Genomic DNA, 27,272 nt, shown 5'->3' on the forward strand with positions numbered 1-27,272 from the left:
TTTAACTGGTTTTCTTCCCATATATCCAACAGCCTTGGCAAACATCCGATGTCCTCTTTTACTGTCAATCCTTATCGGCAGAAAAATTAGCCCCTCGCTGCTGTGCTGCCAAAGAGAGCGCGGGGCCCTGCCTTAAACGAGGCTTTGCCCACCCGGAGCCGGTGTCCAGTGAAAGGCCCGTGAGAAGCCGGACGAGGAGGAAGGCCCGGAGCTGCGGGCACCCGGCCGGCGGGGCAGAGCCGGGAGCACGCGTGGGGTAACCTCTTCCAGCAGAACACACAGATTGCTTCCCAGCCATGCATATAGCTCATTTTTTCAATCGTTTTGGCAGTTTCTTTGCGCTTTATGCCCCCCAAAGACTGAAATGACCCAGCCAGCTTATTCCAAAATGTCTGAATTTCAGCTCCTACGAGCTATTGTCTTGTAAAGGCAGGCAGCTTAGTATTTCATCTTTCTGACTAAAGCAGCTTTTAACAAGCTCATTCTTGGCAGAAGGTTTTGGGCTTAACCACGACTGAAATAACGTCGTGTGTCTTAACAGTGTGCTTTGCATGAACTGCCACCCCGCTTGGCAGGACTTGCAAAGAAACAGTGGTCTGGGGGTGACTTGGACCCTTGTAATGTGTCCTCTGAGGGGTCAGCGGGAAGAGTGCAGTGTCACTCCATGCGACATCTCCTTGCTGGACAGGGGAGATAGTTTACAGGGCTGTTACTTCAGAGGACAAAAAAGTCAATCCACAAATTTGTTACGCTTGTTCTAATCCTCTTCTCTGCCTGCACACTGAGCACCCAGTCAGGCAAACCTTCCGCAGTCTGTTCTGGGTGGATGTGGATGGCAAATACGAATGCAACAACTCACTGTTTCTTATTCGCCTAAAAAAATGCACAGCCGCATCAGCAGTATTAAACATGCAGCAACAAGATCTCTGGGTAAAAGCTCAACCAAAGAATTTGCTAATAAACCTCCCCTGTCCCTGTAATTCAAGCTTTCCCCCTGCCTGACACCTGTTCCAGCCGAGCTGCTTGGCTTTAGAGCTTCATGATATTTTTAATAACGTTGCTTGTCTGGGCGCTCAGCCGAGGGGTGCTGCTGTGGCCCTGGGGCACCCCGCCGCAGTTGGGGTGATGGAAGGGCTGTGTTGGGGGCAGAGGGTTCAGCACCCGCCCTCGGGGCTGGGAAACCCTCCCGCACCCCCTGCTCTGCAAAGGCCGCGCTGCCCCAGCCTGGTGCTCTGAGACGCTGGCTGCCCTCGCATCCCGCCATGCACGCGACAGAAGGCAGTCAGGCATATGTCTGTCCCTAATCGCCATCTGCTTTAAGGCTTTGTTGCTTTTTTTCTCGGTGCATGGTACCTCACCTTGGGAGTAGCGCCCCTGGGCCAGCAATCGATATCTTCTTCAAGCTAAGCAGATTCGTATTTCTCTGACAACATAGGAGAACTTGGGTCTTTTATGAGAGTCCTTTTATCAGATGCTGGGGAAAAGAGGTCTTACTATAACCATGAAGTGGGCCCGGTCTGTGTAGAAAGGGCAAAATCTGTCCATAGATCAACTTAGTGAAGTACCACAGCATACAAATAATTTATCTCTGCTTAATTCTATTACCTTGGACTCCTAAAGAGTTACGATAGGCCGCTTAGTTTCAAATGGGGTATAAAGAGAGAGTAGAGAGTACTATTTCAAGGCTAAGTCCCATATACCTGTCTCTGAAAATCAGATCTGAAGAGGTCTCAGCTGGAGTCTTAACCCTGAGATGTCCACTGGGCACATTGGGCCAGTCTGGACCCATTTGTTGGTGTCCTGATGGGCCCCTCAAGAACACACATATTGGGAGTTTATATTACTTAGACTAACACAGTTTCCTGCCCCTACCAGTGTCTGCCGTCTCACCAGCTTTACAGTAGCCTGGCAAGGGGAGTTTTGCTTTACAGCAACAGAAACCTTAAGCTAAGCTGGCAGCACCGACCCTGGTTGGTATTTGCTGGTATTGGTTCTCCGCATGGCCGCAGCCAACACTTGTGCTGGCCGGAGGGAGATGGTTTAGCAGCAGAGAGGTGGGATGGCTAGGGCAGGAGAAGGCAGTGCTGTCTCTGTGGCTGGGCTCGCCTGTGCTTATTTACAGTGCCTGTGAAAGTATGGCCTTGATGCAGGACCCACGCAACTCAGGGGGCTTTTTCCATTGACATCAACAGATTTTCAGAGCAGGTCTTTGGACAGGATCAGTAGGTGAAAAGCCAATTTACTTGTGATGTCTTACTGCCCATTGCATCAATCCTGCATATAAAAAAACCGATCACATCTGAGTGGTGGTTTCCTCCCCTTGTTTAAATAAATTCAACTGCTCGGCTTCTGATTTCCCCACCCGAGCTCCACATCGGCTGGCTCTGCTTGTGAAAAAGTCAGCAAGCACATTTCAGCGAGCGTGGGGTATTAACGTAGGAAGCCAACGCTGGGTCGGTTCTCCTTATTCCTCTTACTGGCTATAGAGTTTCACAGCCTGGGATATTAGTAAATATTTATGTTTAATTACTTTCACTTAAGAAAAACAACCACAGCCAAGAAAACTACAGAGCAATTTAATGGGTTTTAACTTGCCACACTAAACCGCCTTCTTAAACATAATGAATTACATGAAGTCATCCAGTTTCAGACTCTCTTAAAGAGGTAATTTGATTCAAATAAGGTTGCATATTACTAGCTTCAGTGTCTGAAAACATTTATAGTGCCAGTAACTGTTCCATTGCCCTGGGTTATTCTGCAGCCTGAAAGACAATAACAGGCTAAGCTTAGAAAAGTGTGCTGTGGTTTGGTGCAACTGATAGATGAAATTGCTAGGTTCATCGCCTCAAGCGAGAAGTGCTGGGTGAGTGTGTTGGAGTCTCCTTTTATGTAAGTCAGTCTGGGTTAAAACAAAAACAGGAAAGTAAATAAGGCATCAACTGCTCAGCAGCATTGTTTTTGAATCCTTTCCACAAGAAAACAGCCTACAAAAGAACTTTGTGGGCTTCTTCCCTCTGGGTCCTAGCTACAGTGCTGCCTTTCTTACATACGGTGATTAGGTTCAGGAATATCATGTCCTTCGGTCCATTGTTGCAATATAATATAAAGACACTTCTGTTCTCTGGCACCGCTGTAGAGCTCATATTCAGGGAGAAAATAAGGGGAACGTTGGGATACCTGCACAACTCTTTTTTCCCTGGCAGGTAACTAACAGAAGGAACTAAAGAAAAATACCTGTACTCTTCCATCCAGAGATCCCCAACTGCTGAACTGTGTGTATGACTAGGAACATCTATCAGGATATTTTTTTCCTCATGAGACAAACTGTTATCATTGGTTTGAGTTTGGTAATTAAGAGCCAGAAAGTCTTGCCACATAGGCTGTAAAACTTTGTGATGCTTTCAATGTCCTTTAAATGGCTGTCCTTTAAAGTAATTGCATACTCTAAAGCTCCTTATGGGGCTTAAGGGCTTTATTTGCCTAGGACAATTGCACACCTTGTGAAAAAAAAAGCTATAATCCAAATCCCGAGCTTGGTTCTGTCAATTTTCCAGATGTTGATTGCTAAACTTGTGAAGGCTGTTAGATGTTGATTGCCGAGTATGCAGCCTGCATGTATGTCTACTAACATGTTAGAAGATGCATAGGGAGAGCCCCTATGTTTCTGCAAAGTTTGATACACAACTCGCATTTCGCAGCTTCGGTCATCTATTATGAGGACATGTAATGAATGCAAAACTGAGGAAAGATTACTATATTAGAAAGTGCAGCAAGTGTCATAAATAGTCCACGCATTAACACAATGCCATCATACTTTAACTGTACACCATGACTAGCTATGAAGATAATACTTTGCCAACTTTTGAATAGGACTGGGAGCACAGACAGCGTTCAGTGGAACTAGCTTTGATTTCAGAGCTTATGGGATCCCAGTGAAATTACAGTACAAGGTTATTTGACACTATGTCTTCCAGTCATCTCCTGGTTCAGATACCTTTTCCTATCGATTAAATTCTTACCTGAGAACACATTCATTCCCTTCGATTCATACTCCAGCCTTGAAAGAATTCCATGCATTTCAAGTTGACTGATGGAAGAGTGAACCACTGATCAGTATTTGTACAGGTAACAATATCAGTTTTGGAATAATTTAAAATCTTTGAAGATCGCTTCACAGAATGGCAAAGAGTTTCTTTTCAATAACAGACTTGTGGGACAGGGACTGACTCCTTCCTGGAGTCACACAGCATCTGGCTGAATGGAACCATAAGCTTGCAGGCTCTGCAGACTACGTGACTGTATTAATTTGGTCCGATTGCAAGCTCCTCACTTCCATTCACATCCAGCTAGCTCTGACTGCTAATTAATTATGTGCTTTAAAGTTTTACTCTCATAATACAAAAGTCACCCCTGGGAGAACATTGCTGAACATGCTTGATGAATGTATGATCTCTTCTTCAAAATAAGCCACGTATAAAGTTGCTTAGGTGTTCTTACAGAAGACTTCTGATAGGATTAAAAGAGAACATACAGCAATGGAAAAAAAATATTCTTCGTTAGAAGGGATTACATTTAAACCTTTCAAGACAACTGATTTTTTTTTTCCTTTTAACTCAGACTTGAGTCAGCTGTTGAATGAAGCTCAGAGATTATTTCTTGTCAGGACCTATCAAAAAAACCTGAGATCACTAAGGCATTTGGGCCTGTTGAGCATGAAATTTTCATTGCTCTCTATGTTGCATTTTTACTATGTCTGAAAAACTGTATTCACTTCTAAGGGTACTTAGCCATCTTCTAGGAGAACTAATTTCATTTAAGATCATGGTCAGTAATCAGCCTGGAAATGAAACCATTAATTTTAATGCAGTAAGTGCACATACACATTAAATTTTATTGCTTTGTCTGAATTTAAAAGGACAAAAGTAGGGCAATTTCAGGGTAGTGTAAAGTTGCAGGTGCCTGTACTTTACTGTTCACCTCTTAAGAAAGAAGAGCTCAGTGTTTCAAACTTAGTCCCACATGTCACTGAAATAAACTGGAAAGGTTTCAGGAAGATTTGGATCAAGCTTTTGGACTATAGCTTTTATGCATGAGGATCTTCTCACCTAAAGATACATCATCTGTAAAGTGCACAACAGACTTGACAGCGTACTACCATTACAATCAGTAATGACACAGATTTCACGAGTCCTGAAACTTGCTACCCGAGCTTGATAAATGTAAAGATCTATTGTGCCAACCATAAATGCATTAAAGAAAGCTTAATAATAAGAGCGTAACCAAAGCCAAGAATATTTCCATTTTTTCAAAGGCTTCCAAACATTTTATATGCCATAAGATCATATGCAGAGTCAAAGCATTGCATTTCAAGTTAAAGTCAGACATTCAACTGTAACTCTGAATGTATGGGTTGGATTCAAACACAATATTTTCACATTACTTGAGTTTAGACTTTCTTTGTGTTTTTATGTTCCTGTTCAAAAGAAAGGAAATCCCTGATACCAAGACAAGTAATCTGTGTTCTGAGCCAATAAATCCTTGGGGAATTTGAAGCAGGTAGATTGTAAGAGGCCCGTTTAGGAGTCTGAAAAGCAATGGGTGACATTAGATGGATCTTAATGAGAGTTGCAGGTGCTCAGCTTTTAGGACGAGGTCATTTCCCGTGTGTTGGCACAATGACAAAGATGGAAGATTGAATGGTTCTTCTAATTCACAACTCAGTAAAATATACTCCTTAACTGGAAACGGCTGAAAAGATACCTTTGGAATGCTCTCAGTGACCTAACACGTCCTAAACACTGCAGCCAAGTCTCAGCATTGTTAAAATAATAGATGCAAATAAGAACCTGCTAGCCAGTAATCAACAACAGCTCCTTTCCCAACCCTTATCTTTTGGTTACATGTTTAATAGAGATGTTCTGTGGCTTTGTTGCCATCCTGACTTCAGGGAAAAAAAAAAAAAGAACAAACCAAAAGCCAGCAGTGCAAATGCATGCCTTTGTATTTAATTTTAACAAGAAAAATTGTGCAGGTGGAGACTGGAGAGGCTGAGATGTCTGTCTCAGCCTTCTGAGAAAGCACAGCTTTGGCAACATGTCCAGCTGTGGGCCAGGCCTAAAACACCATCTAAAAGCACCTAAACTTCCTTGTTTGTCTCTTGACCTCTGTTTGTAGTGTCACAGCTAAATGATTCAATACAAATTCCCTTGAATAAACATGCAAATAAGACCAAGTATTTATATTTCAAATGGATTGTCATTAAGGTTTCAAGCTGTCAATAGGACCAGCACAGGAAAATGTTATTATTAGACCTGAAAATCTTCGAGGGAATGTGTGAGAAGAAAGGCTAATATCAGGGGACCAGTAATCTGTTCCTGCCGGCTTTTAATTCCACTTCGCAAACATGAATGATTTTGAGTGTTGAATGAAGAAGCAAGCTACGGAACCTGCACCGTGCATTTAAACTACAGCTGGCTGGAATACTATATGCCTGAAGGCAACATTTTTAAGTTCAAAGGTAAACATTTGGTGTTTTATAGAGAAAATTAGTTGTACAGCATATTTGATTTAGTATACCGCTACCTAGTCCAACTTGTAATTGAAATGTATTAAAAAAAATAACCCTGCTTCCACTGACAGTATGCAGTTTCCTAGAGAGCCGCATGCTTGCTAGTAAACATCAGTCCTCTGGGCCAGGTCTAGAAGACAGAGGTCAGAACTTCTATAACTTAACATTTTTCAAGGCACCCTAAAGACTTCCTCTTACCTCCCCATGTAAATTGTTTACAGCCTGCTCCAAAAAGGAGCTCCCCTGCAGGACCTTGACCATGCCTGTAAACTGATAAAAAAACCTCTCCCTGGAAACTTCCCCTGGTGAACCTTGCCATAATATTTTATTGTCTTCAATCCTAAGTGTATACACAGGGATCCTTTCTGGTAAAAACGCAGGCAATAAATAACACTGAGCAAGGAGAGGTCTATACATTGAATCTTATTAAGGAGTGATGGTGGCATTTTGTAGTTGTTCTTGCTGTTGGATTAAAGGGGAAAAGGGAGCTTCCTAATGCTGCTCCAAATGCCAGCACGCACTGACCTGCAAAGCTGTCACATAGCATTTGCATGCGATTTTGGACATTTTAGTATGCCCTGCTTAGATTTTATTTCTTGTAATTGTGGGGCTTTTTTTGTTTAAGTAAACTTTTTAAAAGTGAGGAAAACCTATGCTGCACAATGAGGTATTGAGAACCATGTGTTCCATGGTACAGAAAGATATGTTATGATTCTTATCTTTGTGAGACTGTGAAAAAATAGTTCTTTGTCCTCAAACTCATTAAAAAGTTATTTAATAAAGAACTTGAAACCATTATCAATATTTACAAAAGAAATGCTTGAGAGCTGAGTTATGTGTTTTGAAATTCACAGAAGGCTCAGTGCATTGAAGCAACAATATACGTGATAGGAAGTATAGCTGACATTTTCCAAATATAAAAACCAGATGATGGAAGGTTTAATTTCTATGAATTGGAGCAGTAGCTGAGAGCCTACTAATCTCTCAGGAATATTTTCAGCCCATTGGGGTGCTCAAAGAATATAAAATTCTCAGCATTTCTGGAAAAGCAGTTGAGATCAGTGTGATTTTGCTAGATTGAAAGGTGGCTCCAGTCTCTCACCTAGATTTGAGGACTAAAACAATTTTTAAGGTTTTTTGGTTTTGTTTTTTTTTTTCTGAATAACACCATATTGGTTTTTTTTTTAATTCTCAGGATAAACAGAGCCAAATTATCAAGGAATATTTTATGAATAATAAAGGACTATACACAATTATACAGTTTTTCTACTTGCAAAACAGTGCTGCTGACTTTATTGGCTGGTATCTATTACGCTTTAGAGAAAGGTGGGAATAAAAAGCCCCCTGCAAAGTGTAACCACATTTGACTGAGGAGATATCCATCCTCAAAATGCTGTGAGAAAAACACTTCCATAGAGAGATGTAGTCATTACCTGCTTCTCTAAGCACCTGGAAGCTTCAGAACCTGAAAAATCCTCAGAAATCCTTTCGACCCTTGACCCAGGGGTGCCCAAAGCCAGTTGGCAGGTCATTCTCCGCCAGCCAAGGCTGCGGGGTGCTCCCCTTCCCACAGGGCATGTGCCGAGCCGTGCAGGTGTGAGCACCCGGGGAGGGCCTGACTCTGCAGCCATCCTCGGGGCTCAGCCGGCCTCGCAGAGCACCGCTGGGCATCTCCCCTGGGTCTGTGAGTCAGTGCCTTTACTTTCCTAAAGCCAACGTCAGCAGAGTGGCCTTTAAATCCACCTTTTGTGTTGTTAGAGTTGAACGTGCCCTTAACTGCTGGAAATGTGTGTGCTGTGCGTCTCTGTTTCTTCCATTCATCATTTAACCAGGGACTGACTCTCAATTCTTTTATGCAGCAGCTGATAAAAAACACCCCAGTACAGAATAATTTCCGTAATAGTTTTTAACACACGGCCCATCATGAGTAGTCATGGTGGAAGGAATCCCATCATGTACTCTCCTGCTAGAGTACTCCAGTAAGAGGTGAGGGACAAGGAATGAGCTCTGGTCAGGCAGTACAGGGATTCAGGTATGTAGGTCTCCTGGATTGCAGGACAATCCTAACCACCAGGTTACACGATGAGGTAGCAGTACGGAGCCTCAGTCTCTGCTTTTTCATGGGAGCTAGGGGTGTTTCAGGGTCCGAATCCCAAGTGCAGAGGCATCACCTTTCAGCCTTAAGCCAGGCACCTAACTCTATATTGCACTCCGTACTTGCTGATGAGCTTAAGCGGCTCTTTTCTCAGCCTGACGGTTGTCCTGAGTCCCATTTGCAGTTAGTTCTCCCTCTTTGGATGCCCAGGCTCTTCTGGTGCATAACATGAACATAAAAATCCTATGTTGGCACCATAACGTTGGCTGTTGTAAAGCTGACATGCCTATTGTACATCTATAGCCCCAGGAACCTTGGTCTAGTCTTATTCATACCAATATCACTCAAAATAAGAGGTCAGTGCTGAAGCAGGTTAGGATCGGAATCAGGACCAAAAATACTAAGCACCATGTTAGGCAGTAATAACTACAGCCTAGGGTGTGAGCCCTGCACAAGCGCAGCGATGCCCTATTGCCAATGTACCTACTATTACTGCAGGCATATTTACGTCTGAAAAATTCTCATCCAGGGTCCAACCACACATACAAATACTCAATGAGCAAAAGTAGTTATGTGAGATGTTCTTACACATAACATGTGAAAATCTTGAACTGCTTCTGAGTGCAGATCCTGAAGTGCTTTTAAACACTTGTGGGTTTGGTTTTTTTATGTGATGCAGTTGGGTTTTTATACGTGATACAGTGTTGATGCTGTGCTTTTTCACCATGAGTGTACTTCACTGCTTGTACTGTCAGTGCTATATATTTCCTATACCATAGCAACAGTTGATTTAAAAATATTCAGGCAAAAGACAAAAAAAATCATGATTTATTTTTCATTTTTAATTACACTCCAAGGACTTTAAATCTATGCTTTAGCAGGCTTGAAAATGGTCTAACTGGAATGACGAGATGGCAACAGGACCACAGAATAGATTCAGTGACCAGTACCATGGCCAAAGGTGTGAGCCTGACCACCGAGTGCATTAGTTTTCCCAGAAGTTTCCAACTTGGTGAGTATTCAATCGATATGCTAAGGCTGAGCTTTAAGCACTAGTTGGATGAGGTCTAATCCATACATCTGGAAACAGCCTGTGTATCACAGAGAATACGTGCAGAGGGGGCTGCTCTTATATTTGTGTCCCATGTGTTTGCTTTTATTTGATTTTGTATTTGGGTGGGAAAGGGAAAGAGGAAATTCTCTGACATTTTCACATGCCTTTTTTTTTAAGTGACTCTGAGAAACAATTCAAACATCTTGTCTATTCAAATGAGAGGCTGTAAAGTGACCTGACATCTTTCTTGGACTCAGTCTTGGGTTCTCTCATAGGAAGAACAGCATTCCCATCTCTAAGAACCACTACTGCAATTATCCTGCCAGCACCCTTGGAGGTAGATACCAAAGGCACAGGGATAAATTACAGATCCAGGTCTTCCTCTTTGCCATGGCTGTGAACTGGTAGATAGCAAGTAATCGTCTTCTGAGTACAAAACACTCTGCTCCTGATCTTTTCCATTGCTCTATGCTGCTGGAGCAACTAAGATTCAGACAACCTCCTTCTGTACCTCTCCAGTCTGGCCCTTGTATTTCTGTCCTGATTTTAATCCAAAATTGTTTAAGCCCTCTAAAAAAACTACTACTGCTGCAAAGGATTTTATGGCCTGGCAAAATATCCACATCAGTATCTTCTACAATTGCATATGAAAGCTCACAGTTCCTAAAGCTGTTCAAGACTATAGGGACAGAGGAATTAAAATAAAAACATTGGTGGTGATTAGTTACATCTGGATTAACAAAATGCCAGCCTTTGCTAATTGTTCTGGGAGTCAGGAGGAAAGGAATCAGCATTGTCCTGCTGGAAGTGGCTCAGTCACTGCAGCCCTCAAAAGCCTGGAGGAGGAGGAGAAGAAGAAGGAGAAGGAGAAGGAGAAGGAGAAGGAGGAGAAGGAGGAGGGGCAGGGCAGGGCAGGGCAGGGCAGGGCAGAGTAGAGCAGAGAAACTGCCATTTTCTCTGCTGGCAGGAGGAAGAAGCAGAAGGGATGCCCGGAGGGGCTTGCTGCATAGAGGGAAAAGGGGGTGTGCTGGAAGAAGCAGGCTCAGTGGTGAAGATGGGAAAGAGAGGAAGACCACAAGCGAAGCCTGGAGAGATGATTACTAAACACAGCGGAGGCAGCAGTACCTCCCACCGCACCTGGGCAGGGCAGCGAGGCACGCAGAGGGCAGCCACTTCCAGGGAGATGCCAGGGCTCTGCCTTGGCAGTTTGAAGTCAAATACTTGTTTTAGGCTTTCTTGCTTTAATGCTGCAGCTGCCCAGAGCCACGGGTTGCCTCAGACTCCGGCCTACCCTGTTTCCTCAGAACAAGCTCCCAAAGCTTTTCTTTGGATGGTGCTTACGGAGAAAAGTGATGGTGCTGATGGTAAAACGTACCAATTTTAAACCATCAATCCCAAATCATTCAGTGACCTTCACGTTTGCATGACTGCGCACTATGCTCATGTAGTATCATACTTATTGCAAATGTTACCTTGATGTTGCCTGAACATTTTGCTTCCCATAATAACTCTGTGAACCACAGCCAGAGAGAATTGCACCTCAGGCTCAGCAGCAAACACAGCACGCACCCCTGGCCTGCAAAATCACTCCTTTCCAACCTGATCCTTGGCAGAACCCCTGGTTACACGTGCTGAGCAGTTAGATCAGTGCTGCTCAAGCTGTTCCTTCACTTCTGAGCAGGTCCTTATTTGATGTCAATTCATAAAACTCCACAAATAAAGCCTATTCACACCTGGAGCCCATCCCGCTGCATTAAAGTATTAGGTTATTGTTTATTAGGCAGAATGCATATTATGTGCATGTGTGTATGGTTTTTCATTTCAGATTATGAAGAGAAAAAAAAAAAAGAAGTAAAAGTAAGAATCCAAGAGTGCCCACAAGCCTCGAAGAGCTTGGATTGAACTACAAACGCAGGGACAAGGTGAGGTGGATATGATTCACTGAGAGGGACGAGCCCTGGGTTGTCTCCTGGGTGCTGCATGATCGGAGGTAAGTGCATGTGGACTTCCCACCTGGGGTGTGACTCCTTCCAGTTCCCTTTGGGAACAGAGCCCTGTGTGGTCAGCACTGACACCCCACCTACTACTCTGGGGTCCCGATGCTGGGAACATGGGGGATTTCTAATGTAATATAAATCATCAGATGAAAGAGGGGATTTAAAAACAATTTCTTTTGTGGGTGGTACTTCAAAATACTTTACAAGTCATATCAAGAGGATTTTTAAAAACCTTTCTTTATGAGTTACTTTCTTTTCCAGGATAGTATCCTTGGAAATGACCCACTGGTTAAAAAGAAGACAATAATAAATCCCTGCGAAAAACAGCCATTTGAATTGCCATGAACGTCATTACTTTCAAAAGCCAGAGCAGCCTGCACTGTGTTTGGGTGGCACTGTGGAGAAGACAGAACAGTTGGAACAGAGGACTGGCAGCAATGAGATTACACAAAGATAGCACTGAACGTCATCCAGACTGCTGGTAAGTACATTTGTCCGTGTACCAGGCCCAAATAAAGAGCTTGCAATGTGAATTCAGGCCTGCGCAAGGTCATGATGCTACAGTTCACATCAACATGGTCCAGCAAGACACAGCCACACCGTAAGAGTGAAATAGTGGGAAGAAAAAGCCACAGAGTAAATAACTCACCTAAACAACTCACCCAGAAGCTCAGTGGCATAAGTTCAGGCAGCTGCCTGTGTCTTTACCCCGTTACGCACTAGATGATGTGACTGCTATTTTCATATAGGTATTTGCACCCCAGCTGTGCTGGCAGGTTTTGTTTTTCCAGGTGCCAGGCAGCACCCAGGAGCTTACATTCTTAGACTAAGCAGACTTGAGGCTTGCTGCCGTGTCACGCTCGTCAGACCAAACACGTAATTTTTGAAATGCCTGTGAGAGGTGACCTAGAGCATTTGGCATGTCCTCAGGGAAGGATCAGCCATGGGAACTCACATCAGCTTTTTTAAACAATTACTGGAGGAGCTCACAGGGATATTATTCACAGGCTGGTAGAGGGGCCTGCCACGTGGGAGCTCACTCTTTCCTCCTGGCATAATGAACTTGGGGAGCTGGGCAGCAACTGGGAGGAGTGAAAAAGTACTTGAGATGCTTGGAAACATCTGCCTGTCCTCAGCTTACCTACCCTCACCTTTGTAGAGATGTGGGAGGGACAGGTCCACGTGCCAGGAGGAGCGGGAGCGCTGCTGTGGGTTTTGAAGGCAATTTCCAAGCTGCCCTCATACTTCTGTGCATGGTCCTGCCATTTTATTAAATTCTTCTGAAGTTGCTCCTGACCTAAGCTAAGTACTTTTCTATTGACATCAACTTTTGCCACTTCACTACTCACCCCCAGGTTATTAATAAAGCATTAAACAATATTGGTCTGAGTCCTGCTCTCTAGGGCACCTCATTATTAATCTCTTTCCCTGCTAGAATTGGCCATTTATTCCATACCCATTTATAACCAGATTTTAATCCATGACAGGACTTTACCTCTCACTTTGTGGTTACCAAGTTTCCTTAACAGTTTCTTGTATGGGTGTTTATCAAAAGGCTTTTGAATGTCCAAATAAATTATATCCTCTGGTTGTTCTTTACCCACTATTTTATTAACTCTCAAAAGTGTAAAAGGTCTGACTGGCAAGATTTATTCTTATAGCGGCTATGTTACTTTTTTCCTTCTCTTGAGACTTGATATTTCCCTGCAGATTGTAAAATATTTAGAGCAGTGACCCTCTGAATCTTGTGGCTTGAAGCAGCACCAGATATGTTGTCAATGTTTAATTAAAACCAAAAGCAAATGTAATATACTGCTGACTTTCTCAACTACTTCCTTGTAATGACGTTAAGCTAATAATGCAAAATTTCCATGAGCTTGCTTGTCTGTGTAAATATTTACAGGGTCTTTATCGCTGCAGTACCAGATTTCCACATGCATTAATGGAGTTATCCTTGTAACACCTCTCTGATACGGGGAAGCTTTAATCCCAACTGCCTGAAGAATCAGGGCACACTGACATCTGGCACATAAAAACCCAAACTGCTGTGCTTTGAGAATACGGGTTAGGAGATAAAACATCTTCTCCCACTTACAGATGCTGTATTCACAAAAAATACAAGAATCATCACAATTCACAAATGTAATCAAAAAGGCACTGTGCCCCAGTGTCTCTTCCCAAGCTCTCTAAACCCCAAAGTTCATTATTCCCTTTGGAAAAATGCAGAGCACCGCAGGTAGAGTCCAAGCTTTTCCTTTTTTTGCAGACCGTCTGTGCTTGCAGGTTTTTGCTGGCTCTGCTAGTGACCATTTATTTTGGACTGACACCACACATCCAGTGTTTCATTATGCATTTTTGCTCCAGCCAGAACTAATACAATTGGCTGCATCTCAGCTTGCTTCAAATATACGAGGGAGTGGGTTTCCTGAGAGAAAAGGAAGAAACAACATCAAAAAAAGATATCTTGTTTAAAGTAAAAAGCACTACAAAGATTTTGCCATGGAAGAAAACTTTAAAAAGGCTATGAGATATATGCGTCCAAGGGCCCACCACTGGTCCCACATCTCTGAGGAAAGAGAGGCTTTCCATCCTGCCCTGAAAGCTGACAAGACCTTGGCAAAGCAGGGAATGACGGAGAGGTTGGACATGGAGGAGCCCTCAGCGAAAAGGCATGCAGGACATGGACTTGCATTTTCAAGGGACTTCTGGCCTCGTGGCTGAGGCTGGGCTTTCCAAGAAAAGCTCTCCTTCCACATAAGCAGCCAGAACAGGTGGCCAGGAATTCAACAGGTTATGAAGTCCTTTCAAAAGAAAATTAACTCTTAAGTGTCAAAGGGGAGCGATGTGAGCGCAGAACACTTCTGGAAGAACAAACCTCCCCAGCAGAAGCTCTGAAGGATACCAACTCAACATTTTTCCCGTTGTGGTTTTTAAGTGAGGTTGTGAAGCTACCCGCACTTGAAAATGTGGGACTTCTTTCTTGGGGCCTGGAGTCAAAATCCCTTGAGACCAACAGTGGGGCTCACTTGAAGATGCCTGCTTGTGGGTGTAAAACCAGGGATAACTGAGCTTAGCCTGGCAAATTTCATTGACTCCATAGACCAGCGATGCCCATGCAGCTGGGCTGGGAGCACAGAGGAGGACAGGAGCATGGGCACTGGCAGTTGCTCCTGTCCGGGTCTGGATGCAGACTCAACCAAACCTCCCCTTCCCGTCACCCATTCCTGAAACGCAAGCTTTGCCTCCAGGACGGCCACGGCTCCTGCAGCAACAAAATTATTTCCCCAGGGAGCAGTCAATATATTGCCACGATCTTAATCTTATTTAGCATGGTAGCATGGTTTTAATTTTTCCGTGTTTGATCCCTCAGCTTTAGGAATATTGATAGAAATAGGGACTGTGAAGATCAAATAAAGAGCAGCCTGTTGCACATGAAAAAATACCCTTCAGTCCGCCCTCTCTCCGCGGTGATTCAGCTTTTCCAACTGCGCTGCCGAGATAAAAGGCTCGCATGTGAGCAGAACCGTTAGCAAGGTCTGTAATGCTTTCAGCGCACCGTCTTGCAAAAGAGCCTTGGCTGCGGGAGCAGATACCGTCTGCTCCTAAATCTCCTTCGGCGGCGGGGGAGGCCGGGGGTGCGGGGGAGGGGGATGCAGAAAAAGGCTTCTGCTGCGTTTTCACGCCGGCACGGGCTGTTTGCTGTTCGCCCCAGCTCGCCGTTGACTTTAGAGACTGTAGCTCTGTTTATGCCCCTGTGTCGGTTTTCCCGGCAGCGCGGTTTAGGGCGGCGGGCGGCCCCTCCTCGCCCAGCCGGGCCGCGCCGGGCCGCCCGCCCGCCCGCCTCGCCCCGGCACCGCCGCTCTAATCAGTGGCAGGCCCCGGGCGCGGGGTAATTAGAAACATGGAAGGGGCTTTCTGTCTTTTGAAATCTGTCTCTCAACATCAAAGTGCTCCGCGCAAGTCGTCCTCCAGAGGTCGGCTCCCATATCTAAATGAGTGATGTATTTCATGCTATCTGTCGGGAGGGACATAATGAAGAAAACCGGCTTTGAGATGGGGCGTGATGTGAAAAACAGGTGGCCCGCTTTAACGGGTTGTGGAGCATCTGTTTTGCAGTCCGGTTGTGTTCCCGTAAACTGCGCGAACACGGCGGACCGGCGGCGGGCGCGCAACCTCCGCGGGCGCGCAGCCTCCGCGGCGCCAGGCGCTGCCCGGCCCGACGCGGCGCGTTTCTGGGGAGAGGCAAAGGGGAAGGCAGAAGGGTGGCTCTTCCCCCCGGCCCCTCGGGCCGCTCTCCTTAAATCACTCCCTCCTCACGGTGACAAGTGAAGCCCGCCCCGCCCCCCCATTGCTCCGCAGACCCTCTCCTCGTCCAGCAAGAACAGCGGGCACTGCCTCCACCTCGCGGAGATGTGCACCCCCCCCCCCAAAAGCTTGCAGGGGTGCAGGTGCCATGCGAGGTACCTGGCAAAGCAAGCTTCCCCCTCTCTCCGCGCTGGCCCTGCCGGGGGCCCTCAGCCGCTCCCCCGGGGCTGCCTGCAACCCCCGGGGCACCCTCCGCTTTCGTGGCGGGCACGGCGCCTCGGAGAAGTCGGCTCCCCCCCCCTCCAAGAGGTTGTTGGCCTCGGGTCGCCCCCGGTTTGGCCTGTAAGAAATATTCCGCTGAGATCACACTGCTTGCTGGTAACGCTTCCAGGGCCTCCTCCTTTCTCGGCTTGCACAACCGCCCCGACTTTACTCTGACTCTATCCGTGCAGGAATAGAAAGCGTTGGCTAGCATCGGCCAAGCCATAAATCCAGCCGAGCGTGCACGTTTCAAATGCTCTCGGGCAAATCGCCGTGATTTCCCCGGGGGACGCGCAGGACGGCGGGCTGCGCGCCTGCTGCGCTTGGCTCGGGAAGCGCGGGCTGGCGAAGCCCTCCGCGGTGACTTGACCTGCAACGTGCGATTTGAGATGACCGGCTGCAAAATATTGCACCTCGGGAGGCCTCTGCCCTACCGGGAGGGGGGGGGGGGGGGGAAGGAGGGGCTGCGCACCGGCGGAGGTCGGTCCATTCAGCTCTCCCAAACCTACGGCGGGAAGGCAATCCGAGCCTCCTGCCGCCTGCGGGGGTGGTGGTGGGGGGATCCCACTCAAAACAGGGAGGCCTGCAGGTGTCCCGACATCTTTGGAAACGCATTTCATATCGTTGTGAACCCGCTTACTTTGCAAAAATTTATCCCGGCCTGCAACCCGTCCTCCGCTACACCCGTGAAATCCCACTGACCGCAGCAGGAACAGGGGCTGGCTCGGGAAAGCTGCAGCGAAGCTGTCCTGGCATGGCTGAAAGGTAAAAAACCCGCTGCTCCCGCTGGATAACAACAGAAACGATTAGGTGAAAAAAAAGCGAACCAAAACCCACCCCAAACCCCTAACAGCCTCCCTCCCCCAAGAGAAACCCTTGTGGGATACGGCAAGCATAAACTCCCGGCTCTTCAACACCCGCAGCGTGCTTCTCCCCCCCGCGGGGACCCCCGCAGCCGCGGGGAGGGCAGGTGGCACCGCCCCGGTGGGCGGAGCGAGTACGGCGGGGGCTGGACGGCACGCCGCCACCGGGAGCCCGCTGCCCCGCCGGGGACCCCGCTGCCCCGCCGGGCACAGCCCTCCCCCACCCCTCCGTGTTATTTTTATTTTAATTGGCGATCGCGCGCCCCCCCCCCCGTTATTCATCTGTGGTGGTTAGTGCCGGGCTCCGGGAGTCCCGCGGGGAAGGGGCGCCCGGTCCGCCGTGCTGCGGGCGGGCTGCTGCCCGCGCCTCCGCCCGCCCCGTGTGCGGGGCCGCGGGCGGGCCGTGCCGCCGGTGCCTGCGGAGGGCTCTCTGGAGGCAGCGAGAGAAAGAGGAGGCTGCTGGGAGAGCCGGTCGATCTCCCACATCCCCTCCAGAGGCTGCCTCCGCCCGCCTCCTCCCGGTCTCGCGGCTCCCTCCGGTCCCCGAGCGCTTCCCGGCGGGTCCGGGCGCCGGCAGCGGGCGGGCGGGCGGCCGGGGGCCGGGGCCGGGGGCCGAGCCTCCCCCGGCTCCGCTCTCTGTCGGCGCTGGAGGAAAAGCTGGCGATCACAGCACGCTGGCTCCTGGGAGCCGTCGCCAATTTCTTTTTCATTTTTTTCTTTTTTATCTTTTTTTCTTTTCTTTTTCTCTCTTTTTTTCTTTTCTCTCTCTCTTTTTTTTTTTCTTCCTTTGGTACGTCCGATGTGTATTACCTAAATGGCTCGTCCCTTTCCCTTATTGGAAATGATTTCCCGCTTCCATTGTGGTGAACTTTGCCTCGCCTGACTCTTTACGGCTTTTCTCTTGTTGATGGTCTTTCCTTTGTGGAAGTTTCGCGGGCTGATTGTATTTGTTAATTAGTTGTTAACAGCGTCGTAATGTGGGCTTGATGGATAACCATGTCATTAGCACTCACCCCTGCAATTCACATTTCCAACAGGGCAGGGGCTACCCCATGCCGAGACCGTGATTTGTGGCTGGAGGCTCGTGTGGGTGACAGGCACCCCGAGCCCCTCTCGCCGCTCCCCTGCCCCCCACCTAGGCGCCCGCCTTGTTCTGTGGCTGGAGGGGGAGCGATCAAGACCCCGACGATGCGGCTTTCACCCCGGATCGTGAACCCGCAGCTCTTGGCTGCAGCCGCCTCGTTTCGCTTTATTTTGGAGGCGAGAAAAGAGGTGGGGAAAAGGCATCGGACCCCCCCGCCTTTGTGCGGCTCTGTGGGTACGCGGGTGCTTGTGTCCCTCGCGTGTGTCCCCCCCCGCGGCTGCCGGGGACGAGGGCATCCCGCGCAAACCGCCGCCGGCACGACTTTCACCGCGCCGCGCGGACACGCGTGGGAAGGACCACCGCCGCGCAGCTCCCGCCTCGCCCGGCGGCAGCGCCCGCGGCCCGCCCCGCCCGGCAGCCCCCGGCGGCGGCGGCACCCCCAGCGCCGGGGCCGCGGCGCCCGTCGGGGGGTGGGCCCGCCCGCGCCGTCCCGCCCCGCCCCGCGCCTTCCCCGCCGGGGGGCTCTGCCGAGCCTGGGAGATGTAGTCCCGGCTCCCGGCCTCGCCGGCGGGGCTTCCGCGGGGAACTACGTTTCCCAGGCCCCCCTGCTGCTCGGCCGGGCCGCGGGAAGGGCCGGGCTGTCAATCAGTGCGCGTCGGCGGGGGTAGCGACCCGGGGATCCCCCCCCCCCCCCCGCCCTCCTCCGCGTCCCGCTAATAATAAGTGCTTCAGAGGCTTAAAAGCAGGGAGGCAAGTGTCATGCGGGCGCGCCGTAAGGGGCTGAGCTCCGGCTGAGCGCCCGGGTCCGCTCTGCCGCCGGCACAGCTCGGAGGAAAAAAAAAAAAGGGGGGGGGGGAAGAGGGGGAAAAAAAAAAAAAAAAAAAAAAAAAAAGCCTCGGAGCTGGTTCCCGGGGAAGGGGCAGAGGAGAGAAGCCCGAAAGGCTGGACAAGCCGGCAGCGAAGTGGCGATGAGGCGCAGGAAGACGGCGGTGGCGGCCGGCTGCTGCCTCGCCTTCCTCCTGGGCACCCTGCTCAACGTCCTCTTCATCCCCGGCTCCGAGCACCCGCCGCCGCCGCCCCGCGACGGGGCGCCCCCCTCCCCGCCCGGCGCCCCCCTCTACCCGCCGGAGGAGGAGGGCGGCGGCGGCGGCGGCCGGGCCGCCCTGGCGCGGCAGATCCGCGAGCGCTACGAGGAGGTGCTGCGCTACCGGCAGCACCGGGCGGCGGCGGCGGCGGCGGCGGGGCGGCGGCCGCTGCGGCCGCGGGAGCGGCGCCTGATGGACCTGGCGCCGCCGCGCACCTCGGCCGAGCAGCCGGGACCGCGGGGCCGAGCGGCGGCGGGGCCGCGGGCCGGCGCCTCGGCCGAGCTCTCGCTGGAGCCGCCGCTGCTGGGCTGCCGCGACATCCGCAATGTCAGCGGAGTGCAGTACTTGGGCTCGGGGTACACCAAGGCGGTCTACAAGGCGGTCCTCAACCGCACGCTGGCCGTGGCGCTGAAGGCGGTGGATTTCGGCGGGCACGACATCGCCCACTGCGTGCGGCAGTTCTCCGCCCTGGGGGACTGCTACCGCCTGGCCGCCTACAAGATCGTCAAGGAGATGATCCTGCTGCAGCGGCTGCGCCACGCCAACGTCCTGCAGGTACGCGGGTCCTGCGCGGGCGGCCGCGGAGCCCCGCCGAGGCGGGCGGGTTGCGCCGGGTTTCCGCCGTTTTCTCGGCCCCGCCGCGGGCAACCTGTCCGTGCTACCGCCGCCGGCCGGGGCGTGAGCGGGAAGCGGGCCGGGGCCGTGCCGCGAAGCCCCCGAGAGTTCACCGCCTCCGCGGGGAGCCGCGGCCCCGTCGAGAGGCGCGGTGAGGGCCGGCGGTTGCCGAGGCAGAGGTCCCTGCGGGCGCGGCGGCTCCTCGCCTGCCCTCCCCGTCGCGGGTCCGGGGGAAGGCAGGAGGCGCGTCGATGGGCGCTTTCCGCCGGCAGCCCCGCACCATCAGCGGTGCTCGCCACCCGCCGACAAGCCATTCGCCCCGGCGGGGCGCGCCGGGCCCGGGGGCCGGGCCCGGGGCAAGGTGCGGGACGCGGGGCATCGCCCCTGCCGCCTGGAGCAGGGCTAATCTGGCCGGCATCCGCCCGCCACGGCCGGCCTTGCGGCTTGCTTTCTGATCGCTCTTCCTCGTCCGCAAAATTAATACCCAGGTGAGGAAGGGGGCGAGGGCGAGAGCTGAGGAAGGACTCGGCGATTCAAAAGCACTCCCCAAACGTGGGAAATAAAGGCCGTCTAGAATGCAAGCGCCGCTTGCTCCGGGCACCCCTGGAGAGCAGGAGGCAGAGGGGGGCACCCCGGCAGCGTCCGCGGTGGCTCTCGGCGGGCGCTGCCCCTTCCGCGGCGCCGCGCTGGGTACGCGCAGCCCCGGCACAGGGAGCAGCCCACGGAGTAACAACTGGGAGAGGCCGAGTGTTAGTCTTGTTAGTCAGTGCGCCGACACCGCGGCACTTGCCAGAAGGGCTGCATAGTAGGACTGTTACACATCAGCATGAATCTCAACGGGTCCATTTGGATGTAAATGCTGGTATGGAAATTCCTATTGCGTTTCGCATAGCGTGAGCGTTGCAGTAGAATAAAAAATGAACGTTAGACCAGACGGTCTCACAGTAGGTGTTTTTTGAACTGGATCGAGTAAAGGAGTTTTGTGTTTCTTCTTCAGCAGCAGCAGCAGGAGTACCAGCTCCCCCATGAGAACTTCAGATCCCAGCGATCAAAGCTCTCGAGTTTCATATACTGTTCAAAGAAAGGGTGGTCATGGTTTATCCACAAGAAAATAGATATTAACCTTCCTTCCTTCCTTCCTTCCTATTTCCATATTCTTTCCTCTGTGGTGCCAGCTCTAACTATAATACATGAGGAGAACAACATCTGGCAAACTACAAAAAGCTGTGCTCCTAGTAAGGATGTTAGTTGCTCCTCTGTTGCTGTGATGAATTCTTCTTGGGAAACCCGTGCTTGGGTGCAGCCATCGTTACTGATTGAGTTGACAGCAGGAAATACACCCTACAGTTGTAAACGCTATGGGGATTTTTTCTTCCCCCAAGATTGTTTTTCTTGCTCAGTGGAAGCGAGTTGGCCAGGTTGAGCTTGAAGCGTGTGGTTTTTAAAGTCGCGGATCATTTTAGTAGGCGCTAGTGGCTCTTCCCCGTGTTACTCGTGTGTAGTTTTCTGCTCTGGAAAGATTAATTTGGCGTTGATTTGGATCAGTCCTCCTCACAAAATGGAAGGGGGCTGCGTTGTCTGTGAAGGGTCCCGAGCAGCAGCCGCCGCCGCGGTGTTTCCGCGTGTGCGGGCAGGGGGGACCCCCGGCAGCGGGCTGGCAGCTGTCTGCAGCACCGCTCCCTCTGCAGCGGAGCTCGGGGGAGCCGCAGTCATTCACTCCTCCGTTTCGTGAGGTCGGGTGGACTCCGGAGGGGGAAGCGAAGGCGAGATGTGGGGTGTCCCTCGGCGCGGAGGGCCGGGGCTGGAGCTGCCGGAGGACGAGCAGGCGCTTCCACAAGCGCCGGGAGGAGAAACACGCCCAGCCTCCGTGCTGGGAAAATGCTCTCATGGGCAAAAATCCCGCGTGTTAATTAGGGCTTCATATTTACATGCCACCCAATTTAAAAATAGATTACACTTAAATCAGAAACATGTTTTCAGTTTCGTTCCGATTTTGTCATCGCGTTTTCCTTTGTCTGCCCTCCGGCTCCATCAACCCCTGACAGAGCTGCCTGGCTGGGATCAGAAGAGCCCTGAGCCCCCGTACGTCGCCCACATTTTTGTTTAACGTATTTCATTCTAGAGAGGCATGGGGCGAGGTTACTGCGGCGTGAGCGATGGCTAAACCTTTGATAAGACATTACCTTGAAGGGAGACTATAAAAATCGCCCTGACAGGCTTTATCTAGGCACAGTCGGGGCAGCTGTGTGGGCCAGGAATAGGTCTCTGGTGGCACGCCGGAGTCGTAAAACCGGTGCAGAAAACGGGCACCAGCGAGCAACGGGAAATTTATTAATTATGTCTCTGTTAACATCTCAAAGGGGACAGAATCTACCGACCTCAGGTCTGATTTTTAGCTTGTTTTCAGCGGCAGCCGGCCCAGGGCTTAGAAATCACTGTCCAGGGTTTGCTGCCGAGGCGGAGGAAATCGGTTCAAAAGCCAGCATCTCCTCCCCTCTTCTGGCTTTTGACAGGCGCTTCAGCTTTCATTGGAGCAGTAGGACCCATACTGCCTACAGATGCCAAAGGCGCAACACATCTGCTGGGCCAGCCAAGGCCGGGAGCTTTTCTGCCTTTGCTCCTTACCTCTTTTTTGCTCCTTACCCCCCCCCCGCCCCGGCAGCTCCCGGCATACCCAAATACGAGCCGGCTGCTATAAATAGCTCGAAGGACATGCCACCCTCCTGTGCTGCGGGCGGGCAGGGCTGGCGGGCAGCCTGCAGCAGCCCCGGCTCGGGACAGCGAGGGGGAAGCCGGGAGGGGTTGGGGCACGGAGGCGGGCGATGCTTTTCCCTCCCGGCCTCTGCGGGAGCCAGCACCCGCCCCCGCTGCCACCTGCGAGCGCCGTCCCGGCCGGAGCCGGCGGGATCCCCGCAGCTCCCCGCCCCGCCCGGGGCTGGAGACGAACCGGGGCTGCTTGGGGCAAGCCGGAGGTCTTCCCCCGCCTCCCCACGCCGTGGGCTGGGGGGAGGAGAAGCGGGGGAAGCGGCCCCGGCACCCGGGGAACCATCCACGCACGCCGTAGGGCCGCCGCGGGCAGGGGAGCGGCGCGGCGGCGGCGGCAGCCGCCCTCCCCCGGGCTGCCTTGTCCTCCTCCGCGCCCCGCCGCTCCCGAGCATCCCCGGCCCCGGTCAGGGGCTATTCGGGGTGAATGCGTTCGTGAGTTTCTTCTGCTGGAAATGAAGTTTCGTGGAGGTTCAGTCCTAGGAAAGGGGGTTTTCCTGTAAATCTCTGGCAGCTGACAGCCTGAAGTGTAGTTTGTAAGATAACAGGCTTGTTCTTTACTGTCTCAGCAGTTCCCATTCTGGCCTGTCTCTTGTCAAAATCAGCTTTTTTTTTTTTTTTTTTCCCCCCGCCGTCCTTTTAAAAGGCTTGATTATTGTACAATGTATGATAGAGGGGAAAAGAGCTCTTTCCAGAAAGTACCCCTGCCTTCAGACAACATGTTGACATGTCCACCGTGCCCTCCGCCTGGGGAAGGAGCCAGATGTGTCAGCTCCGGCAGATGTGGCGAATCAAGTCTATCAAAAGAAACGTGGAAAACCGGCAAGAGGGAGAGAGGTTTCGCATTAGCCAACGCTGAGGCGAAGGCAGCTTGCCTTCCTATTTTTTATTTACGTGCTCTGCCCATCACTAAAAGCGCCTGTATGCCGCCGAAGTGCCATCACCCCCCTTGCCCCCGCAGTCTGGGGCAGCCCCCGGCCCGCTGCCGCTTGCCGGGGCTGCCCGAGGCTCCCTGGCGAGGCAGCCGCTGGGAAGGGCAGGTGCAGGCTGCGCTGGAAATATATTTTCTTTGGAGTGGGGAAGAGAGGGGTAGTTCATTAAAGTTGATTTTATAATGAAGGGCACTGGGGAAGAGGGGGAACTGGGTCAGTGATTTATTGTAACAGAGGATTTAGCGGCCCGCTAATTGCTTTGCAGTCGCTCTGTGTCAAATGCGGTGCCTGATCTCTTCCTTTCCCTCCGTGCTGCGGTTTCTTTTCTTGCAAAGTTCAAATGCTGCTGTCTGAATCCTGGCTTTCTGTGCGTTTTAGTGGGGAAGATGATTTAGTATGCTTTAATTCCTCCCTGCCCGTATTTGAGGAAGAAAAGAAAATCAAACCATTTGCAGTTAGTTTCAAACAATGAGCGCGATTGTAAAGACACAAAGGCAATGTTTGATTTACTGTAATAATGTAATTATAGCCCTGGAGTATCAGAATTAAGGGTGTTGCCATTCATGGGCATAAGTGGCTCTTTAGAGGAATTCTTTTCTTTCTTTGCGTTACTGAAGCCGAAGAGAAGGGAGGGAAGGTTTGAAACTGCAGACGGTTGGAAGAGTGCAAGCTTATTTCTGTGACAGCTATTTATCAGCACTGGTAGTGTGAGTTCACAATGATTCATTTAAGAAGAAGCTACCGCTTTCTTAAAAACAAACACAAAAGCTCAAGGAAAACGGTTGGCTTTATCTGAAGCCAATGGAAGACACCAGCTGCTAACAGAACCGGTGGTTTGCTGACTGCCCAGACAAGGCGTTTCATGTGGCTTATTTAGCTTTAGCGTAAAGTTAAGACACGCAGATGAAATACTGGGATGGCATCCACACTAAAAAAGTCACCATCCAAGTTATGATGTCAAAGCAGTCTCTATATGAATTGGTTCTGTTAGGACTAGTACATTTTTTTATTAATTTGTTTTAAATGGTCAGGATTACAGTGGGAATATTTATCACTTAGAAAATTCACTGAATAAAATAGTACTGAAAATAATACATCATTTGCTGTCGACAAGTTCGGTAGACTTAAGATGTGCTAGCCGGTCATGATATTTTTAAATACCTATTTTTAGATAAGATTTTCTTTTCTTTACATGTGATAATTAACAGACATCTTACCCTGATGGTTTCCCTGTACATATGCATAGCCAGCAGGATAGGGCAGTTTTAATTTTAATGTGAGAATTAAAATAGTAAAGCTTTGTATACAGTTTGCGTATTCCAAGTGGAAGTAGACAGTCTTTCCAAGTCTGAAGAAAGTCAATATACAATTAATTTCCAGTGCAAATACATTTGTGTAGGGAGAGCATGGACTGTTGAAGGTCTGGTCCTTCCCCATCCTGCTTGCATGAATCCACAGTTGTTTTCACAGAAAGGAGGGGGGAAGGGGAGATCAAGCCGTGGTGGAAACAGCTACTCAGGGACCTCTTCCCTGTTGCCAGTGGGTGGGCATTGACTCCCCTTTGTGGTGTCAATGGTGCAGGATTCCCAGCAACAAGACTTGATTTGCAGTTGGCTAGAGCTTGACCATGACAACTTTGGGAACTGTTGGCCTGAGAAAAGTGCTGTGATTGCTGATACCAGGTGGTGGGTGACTATGTGGAGAATTTGTCATTCTGAATTTTGGATGGGGCAGCAGAGGTTCACAGCTCTTGGGAGCAGACTTTTCAAAACCAAGCACCTAATGAGAATTAACCTTCCAAGCTGGGGCTGGGGCTGGCTGGGGTCTGACTACATGCTCCACATGCAGTCATTGGTAGGGGATTGCTGCGAGTAGGAGAGTCCTTTTAGACTGGGATTTTTTTGTAAAGCTTTTCTGAAGTAGCTCATTTGAGCTGCTCTTGGGACAGGTTGTCTAAAGATGAATGAGGCCACCACACACGGTGCAAGACCAGGCTGACACCATCTGTTTAACTGGCATTAGGATCAGAGGAACTTCAGGTCCCGAGCAGATGAGTCTGCCAAATCCTGTTGAGGTAGCAGGAGAGGTTTGCACCGCTTGCTGGGCACCTCCTTCCTCTGGAAAAGCTGCCACCACCGCTGTCTGGCGAGCAGAGATGAAGCTGCGCCTTTGTCCCGGACACTCCACTGCTTGACCTGCCTGTAGACACACCTTGCAGGAGATGAGGTGTCTGAGTCACTGGGGCATCCTTCAAAGTTGTTAGTGGTGGTCTATATAGGGTGTCAGCACTGGACACTTACGTGGGTGGAGAGAAAAAAGCAGGCAGTGCCACCTACTGATGGCTCGGTGGAGACAGCTCGCTGCTGCTAACAGATGTCCCCACAGCCCCAAGGAGCTTGGGGTGGAGTGGAGAAGGGCAGAGAGAGCAGACGGATGCGGTTTGGCGAGGAAAGAAGAATTACACAAAGTGCTTCTTTATTGCGAGACTGCTTCCCAAAAGGCCCAGATGTTATCCTGCACTTTTAAGAGTGAAGAAAGGATCTGTTAACAAGAACTCCAGAGCTGCTGGAAGCGCAGAGCTGGTACAATTGCAAACCAACTCTAACTGTTCGTGTTACTGGAAGGGAAGCTGTATGTCTTGATGCTGAAGTCACCAAATAATGTTTTTTTTCCCATTGAATTGCATGGGATGGCAGAGTCAGTTCAACTTGCAAAGCTCTTGGCAGGAGCAGCTTTCCATAAGGCACGTGCCATCACGTAAGTTAAAAGGGCTACATCGTCCATCCTTTTGAAAGCAGCATTCATAAAACTAATCCCAATCATTTGTTGAATGATTTCTATGATTGCTTCTCAGTTTTATGTGCCATGTAAATCATTCCAGAAGACTCTGGTTTGAATTTCTGCCTCCTTTATGGGAGCTGACGACTTGCAACCTCATCCAGTTTCCTTCAGGGGAGCCCAGCACTGTTTCTTCTGTGCGGCGGCTTGGGGAGATCACCAGTCACCATGGGATGCTGTGGGTATGATCAAGTTCTCTCTTGCTGCTTTCCTTTTTTCATGGGAGCCACAATGAGTGAACAAGGCCGCTCCACCACATCCATATCCTGGCCTGGAAATTAGTTATGACCAGGGCAGAATTGCAAGTGAAAGCGCATGGTTTTTAGAGCTTCTCCTTTCACTCCCCACCCCATCCAAGCGTCGGGTAGCTAGGTAAACCTCTTCTCCCTGGTATCCATTGATAGGGTGCGTTGGAATGGTTCAAAGCTGCACCAGGGGAGGTTCACACTTGACTTTAGGAAGCATTTCTTTACCAGGGTGGTGGTCAAACACTGGAACAGGCTTCCTAGAGAGCTGGTCAGTGCCCCAAGCCCATCAGTGTTTAAGAGGCATTTGGACAATGCCCTTAATAACATGCTTTAACTTTTGGTCAGCCCTGAAGCGGTCAGGAAGTTGTACTAGATGATTGTTGTAGTTCCCTTCCAACTGAAATACTCTCTTCTATCCTTGCAACGGATCGTTGTGGCCCTTTTGTACATGCTCTCTCTTCCAATTGCAGCCATATTTCGGGAAGGGCAGGTAGGGCTGTGGTGGTTGGCCAAGGAGGCGGGAGATGACCCGTGGGAGAGCACTCCAGGGCTAGCAGAGCTCTG

General features: G+C 50.2%; 1 protein-coding gene and 1 long non-coding RNA gene across 2 annotated transcripts in view; both read left to right on the top strand.

Moving 5' to 3' along the window:
- The first annotated feature begins 9,524 nt into the window (after nt 1–9,524).
- LOC115350337 lies at nt 9,525–16,098 on the top strand. Its single transcript, XR_003926396.2, has 3 exons — nt 9,525–9,675; nt 11,543–11,639; nt 11,976–16,098. It is a non-coding gene; the product is annotated as an uncharacterized LOC115350337 (long non-coding RNA).
- Nucleotides 16,099–18,959: 2,861 nt separating this feature from the next.
- Nucleotides 18,960–27,272, top strand: part of PKDCC (protein kinase domain containing, cytoplasmic) — a 38,686-nt gene continuing 30,373 nt past the window's right edge. Inside the window, exon 1 of the mRNA XM_030035539.2 lies at nt 18,960–19,867. Coding sequence (XP_029891399.1) covers nt 19,196–19,867 — 672 coding nt within the window. The 5' untranslated portion in view covers nt 18,960–19,195. The remainder of the gene's footprint in view (nt 19,868–27,272) is intronic.

Source organism: Aquila chrysaetos, chromosome 13, assembly GCF_900496995.4.
Source record: "Aquila chrysaetos chrysaetos chromosome 13, bAquChr1.4, whole genome shotgun sequence".
Taxonomy (NCBI): Eukaryota; Metazoa; Chordata; class Aves; order Accipitriformes; family Accipitridae; genus Aquila; species Aquila chrysaetos.